This window comes from Misgurnus anguillicaudatus, chromosome 21 (genome assembly GCF_027580225.2).
Source record: "Misgurnus anguillicaudatus chromosome 21, ASM2758022v2, whole genome shotgun sequence".
Classification (NCBI taxonomy): domain Eukaryota; kingdom Metazoa; phylum Chordata; class Actinopteri; order Cypriniformes; family Cobitidae; genus Misgurnus; species Misgurnus anguillicaudatus.
Window position 1 is genome coordinate 22,502,252 of NC_073357.2, and position 5,925 is coordinate 22,508,176.

At 38.6% G+C, this 5,925-nt stretch overlaps 1 protein-coding gene across 1 annotated transcript; it reads left to right on the plus strand.

Annotated features, from left to right (window-relative positions):
- Positions 1-1,120: 1,120 nt before the first annotated feature.
- Positions 1,121-4,062, plus strand: LOC129453106 (zinc finger protein 862-like). Its single transcript, XM_073859641.1, has 5 exons — positions 1,121-1,313; positions 3,045-3,381; positions 3,502-3,621; positions 3,694-3,843; positions 3,937-4,062. Exons 1-5 carry the CDS (start codon positions 1,204-1,206, stop codon positions 3,976-3,978), a joined length of 759 nt encoding a protein of 252 aa, XP_073715742.1. The 5' UTR covers positions 1,121-1,203; the 3' UTR covers positions 3,979-4,062.
- The last annotated feature ends 1,863 nt before the right edge of the window (positions 4,063-5,925 follow it).

The window sequence follows — 5,925 nt, forward strand, 5'->3', positions numbered from 1 at the left end:
CAATACATAGAACATGAATCTTGAGGGTTTGAAATAATGCAAGTGTATGATTGAATATTTGATGTAAAACAAAGTACATGACTCGCGCGTCATCACAACAAAAGTTATAGTTCAGCTCTTTAAAACGAGAGATTTAGATGCATATCAACATTCACGACGAGAAATGTCGCAAACTAGATTGAAGCAGTTATCAGGAAATGACAAATGAGACGCATAAACAATGACGCGCGTGCCGTAATAAGGGACGCGCATGTCATGGCAAAAAATAAGGGATTAACATGCAATACAACATTCATGACAAGAAATGTCAGCAAACTGGACTGAAGCAGATATCAGGTACTCCTCATAATCTAGCAGGGAACTACACTGCAACCAAAATTTCGCCACCAGTGGCTCGAAGAATACCAGTGGTTAAGGTACCAAGACGGAGCAATGCACTGTGTGTACTGTAAATTCTGCGGTCCTTCAATTGCAGGACTGTCCAAATTTGTAACTGCGTCAAAACAATTTAAACACGAATCATTGAAGCTTCACAATGACAGTCTGAAGAACGCAAAATATAGAGACCGGTACATATCCCGTGACGCAGCAGCACCCCCCCCTGCATTTCGGCGTCAAGATTTAGCAAACCGAGCAAGTGAGGAATCTGAATTGATAATTAAGTTCAATGTAGCTTATAATATAGCCAAAGAGCCTTTTGCCAAATTTAAATCGCAAATTATTCTTTTAAAGAAGAACGGAGTGGCTGTTAATCCAACATATGCTAACCACAAATCACAATTTATTGAAGTAATCTCAGACACTCTCAAGCAAAAGACCTGTGCCAAAATTTCTTCGACCCAGTACTTGTCGTTCATGATAGACAGTGACATGATAGACAGCGACACCGACGTCTCCACTAAAGAGTATGAAATTGTTTATGCTTGAGTCATTGAAAAGGGAAGACCTTCCAATATCCTCATTGGCCACATTGAGGTTCAACATGCCCATGCAAAAGGTAATGGTAATGTTCATTACTCATATACATTGATTTATGTATGCCTACTTTGTATGCTATATAAATAAAAATGAAAAATTGAACTTTACAATTCTAAAAAGCAGTAAAAACACTACATTTTTATCTTAGGTATTTATGCTGCAACCAAAGCAGCATTTACTGGTCTTGGGCCACAGTGTGTGGACTGGCTTGACAAGAGAGTATATATGGGGGCAGACGGTGCTGCTGTTAACCTGGGCCACAAAGGGGGAGTGATAGCCCTCCTACAAGCAGATGCTGGTATATTTATCATACCGTATCACTGTATGCCTCACAGGTACGCTATTGTACAATTGTGTTTTACAAAATGATTATTAAATTCTGGGGACATGTCACAAAAAAGTTTTAAGATATCAAATAAATCTTTGGTGTCCCCAGAGCACATATATGAAGTTTTAGCTCAAAGTACCATATAGAAAATTTACAACCTGATCTCACGAATTTCCGTGGCATAGTCACGGAATTTTGTGCTCATTTTTCCGTGGCATTCTCACGGATCTCCGCATTTTTCCGTGGCCCTGCTACGGACTGTCTTTTTCCGTGGCATTCTCACGGATTGGTTACTCAACTGTTCTGTCCTATTTTCTTACCATTTTCACTTTGGTTTAGGGTTAGATTTACATGAAATGACATCCCTACCCAAACCCAACTCTAACCCCAACGCCAGGCGACAATTGTTTAAAGTTTAGAAACCAATAGTTAAAGTGACATACTAACGCAAACACCAAATCTAACCCTAAACCGAAGCGAAAATGGTTTGAAAATAGGAAAAAGCAGTTGAGTAACCAATCCGTGAGAATGCCACGGAAAAAGACAGTCCGTAGCAGGGCCACGGAAAAATGCGGAGATCCGTGAGAATGCCACGGAAAAATGAGCACAAAATTCCGTGACTATCCCACGGAACTTTGTGAGATCATGTTGATCATTTATTATAGCATGTTAAAATTGCCACTTTGTAGGTGTGTGCAAAAAGTGCTGTTTTGGGTGTGTCCTTTAAAATGCAAATGAGCGGATGAAGTGCAAACACAGTTATTTTTTTTCTCTCTCTTTCTCTCTGCACTTAATGTCAGTGCAGTGGTTGGAAAGTGCAGATTAAGGGGTGGTATTATTATAATAAGGAGTTTATTTGGATTTTACATCACCCTCACGAAGTGCCCTTCAAGGGCGCACAAACTGCATTTGAAATTTACCCCCACACACAACAGCTAAACAGAGATTTGCGGCAGCTGAAGAGAGTCAGGAGAAGCAATCCGATGAAAAGTTGGCATTTTCAAGGTGGAGATATAAGCACTACTTCAAATTCATTGTGGTCAAAGGCAAGAACGTGCATGTAATGTGGACATTATGTCCGGGAGCGAAGACTTTGTCGACATCCGTTGTAAGCAACTTTAATTTAATGAAGCATCTCACAACGACACACGCATCTACAAAGCTAGTGGCCAAAAATACTGATATCTCCAGACCAGTTGTCTGACATTGGGAGTTTGATTTATTTAATTAAGAATACGACTACAGAGCACCTGTCTGTTGTACTCATTTCAACTGACTTGTTAAAACTGCTAAAAGAATATAAATTCTTTGACATATAGCAACTTTTTTTAACGGTAACGCAAATAGTTACTTTCCCTGGTAACGAGTTACTTTTATTATAGAGTAATTCAGTTACTATACTCAGTTACTTTTTGGAACAAGTAGTGAGTAACTATAACTAATTACTTTTTTCAAGTAACGTTCCCAACACTGCTTATGACATCTTAAGGAGAGCCAAATTTAAAATTTTATATTTTTGGTGCTGTTACAGTAATTACAAATTTTCTTTTTTTAATCAAGGTTAGTCATGTATTATTGCTTGTTTTTTTTCTATTATTACCATTCGTTTATTATTATCATAATCATAGATTGTATCGCTACAGTATAGCATATCACTGTAATATGCACAGATGTTGTAACTGGCATAGCGAAAGTAAGTTCAAAAGTATTCTGATATTATGTAATATTCTGTCTACAGATTGGAGCTGGGGTTGCTAGCTGTACAGTGGGAGATCCCAATGATAGGTCAGATGTATGACCTGCTAAAGTTGGTCTGGAAAACATACCATTTAAGCCCCAAATATATGAGGGAACTCAGGGAGCTGGGAACGGATATGGGGGTGAATGTGAATGCTCCAAGTGGAGTGAAGGGGACTAGGTGGCTGCCCAATGTGTCCAGGTCTCTGGCAAAATTCCAGAAACAAGGAAAAGACCACGGTCTCCAAAGCCCAGGACAGTTTACTGCTGTTTATTTGCATATAGACCACCTGGCAGGTGTCACAGCCAATGTGGAAATTGCTGGAAGAGCCAAAAAGGTAATACTTTTAACATGGTGTTAAGTGTTTTAGTATTTTATAATTTCAGAATGATTATTTTTTACATAGGCAGGAATGATTAATAATGTGGTTGATCTGTGTGTTTATGTTACATTGCAGATAAAACTTGCTATGGAGGACGGGACTTTTGTGGCATTCTGCAATTTCCTGGCAGACCTTTTCTGTTATATTAGTCAGTTCAGCCTACTTTTGCAGAGAAATGATATCATCCTACCTCAAGTAAGGGTTGGGTGAAATACATATTATAAATCATTAATAAACATATATGCTAAACAAATGATTGGGTCACAGGCTGTCAGTGGGATTGAAAATCTTTTAGTCACCATAGAGGCCTTTGCAGCCCAACCCAAACCTGGTGGAAAACTAAGCACCTTCTATGCTGCCATGCAAGAGCAGCACCACCAGAATCAGGACAATGAAAGACAGGAGTTCAAGTTTCAAGTAAATATATTTAGGTTATCTGGATTTTAATATTAGAAATAAACTGTAAAATATACAGAATGTTCTACTATTTCATATTTTATTTTAATCCAGGAAGTCAACCTTTCAAAAGGGGAGGCTGATCTATCAGCCTAGCTGCCCCCAAACTGCAGCGGGCAATCGAAAGGACATGTGAGTCCACTGTGAAACACCTGAGAAACAGATTCAGTAGCCTGCTGGGTACATTGTTTGTAATATTGCTAATTTTTCTTTCATTTGTGCTGATAGAGAAGAACACAAACAACCACAGCAGTGCAGTCCTTTAATGCCTTCAACCACCATGCCTGGCCAGATGACAAACGTAGGCTCTGGGACCACGGTATGAAGGATATAAAGTTTTGGAGTCTTGGAGCACTTCTCCACAGTCCTAAGAAGGTGTATATGTTCCACACCCGCCCCCATCAGACTGTTTTCAAGTTAACATAATATAACACAATATGACTATATTAAATGTATATTAAAAATCCCAGGAATGGGTGCAATCCAGAACTGGCCAAAATTTCAAGCTATGAGAATTTCAAGGAAGAATTTCAAGCTATGAAGATGATGATATACACATCTTTTAAGGACAAGAGCTACCTTGGACCTTGGACTCTGGGAGGTGATGCTAACTACTGAGCCATACTGCTCAGATTATAAGGCAAGTGGTTTTGTTTTTAGCAGTTTATAAACACACACATAAACACATTTAATCTATATATTGTGTGTGTTTTTAGAACAGTCTACACCTGTTCCAGATCATGCTGGTACTGCCTATTTCTGCTGCTGCCTGTGAGAGAGGTTTCTCTACACAGAAATAAATGTAATCATACATAAGAGCAAATCTTTACTCAGACACTGTAGAAGACCTTATCAGAATCAGTGTAGAGGGGCCTGAACTGATTAAGTTTGATGCCAGAGAGAGTGTGCAGAACTGGCTCTCACAGGGGCAAAGGGCAAGGATGCCCAACTATACACAATGGCCAATCGATTTTGGCATGTGAGGGGGATGTCCTGTGAAGTGGACATGGATTGGTTTTTGTATCTTTTTGCATCTTATTAAAAAGTCAATAGCTGCTGACAATGTATTATTATATTATTTTATGGATTTATTTATTTAATTTTTCCTTAAGAGTTCAGGAGTCTGTCCATCTGTCCAAACCATAGCATGTTGAAATCTAAAATAAATTAATTTTGCTTGTTATTGTGTACTGTATGTTCTATTGCAGTAAATCTATCAATGTTAAAGAAAACAAGAAGGCATGTGGTTACAAAAAGATGGCAAGGACAATAAAAAGCACATATGTATGCAATACAGCTTCATTATTGTTCATTAATATCCAGAGCGGCTTAATATAACTAATTTGTGCGACCTAATCATGTTTTGCGCAAGTAACTGAAAAAGTTAGTAGCGCAAGTGCCACAAGTGGAAAAAGTTAGTGTAGTTCCCTGTCTAGAAACATACAAAAGATAGAGAAATCAATTTACAAGCTTAATTAAGGCGACTAAAAAAAATGTTTTATGCTGACCAGTTTTATCGAGTCTTTAAATAACATTAAACCTGGAACATTATAAGTCAGATTCTGAGTCGTAATAGGAAAGCTGTTTCTGCACCCACAGAGATGAGGGATTATGATAGGTGTCTATCAGACCCTATTGATATAACTGATGGCTTCAATAATTTATTTACCAAAATTGTTTCTGATTTTGCAAACAATATCCATAAAACTGATATTGATCCATGTAGGTTAATAAATGGGCGGTACTCTCCCCTCCCTAATTTTGATCACCCAACTACGCAGGAGGTCCGATATATAATTTTTTCTTTGAAAAAACTCAGCCCCTGGCCACGATGGTATTAAGAGTATCCTCCTTAAGCCGGGTACACACCAAAAGATAATCGGGCTGATTTTGGGCCGATTTCCCCCCTTCCGACAATAATAGCTATGTCACGAGTATCGCAAAAGTTTCATAGATTATCTTATCAGATTGTCCCTTCATGTGAGGTGTGTTAAGAGTGTCCGAACCTGCTCGGAAGAACGTCGGAGCAGTGCCGATCGCGAA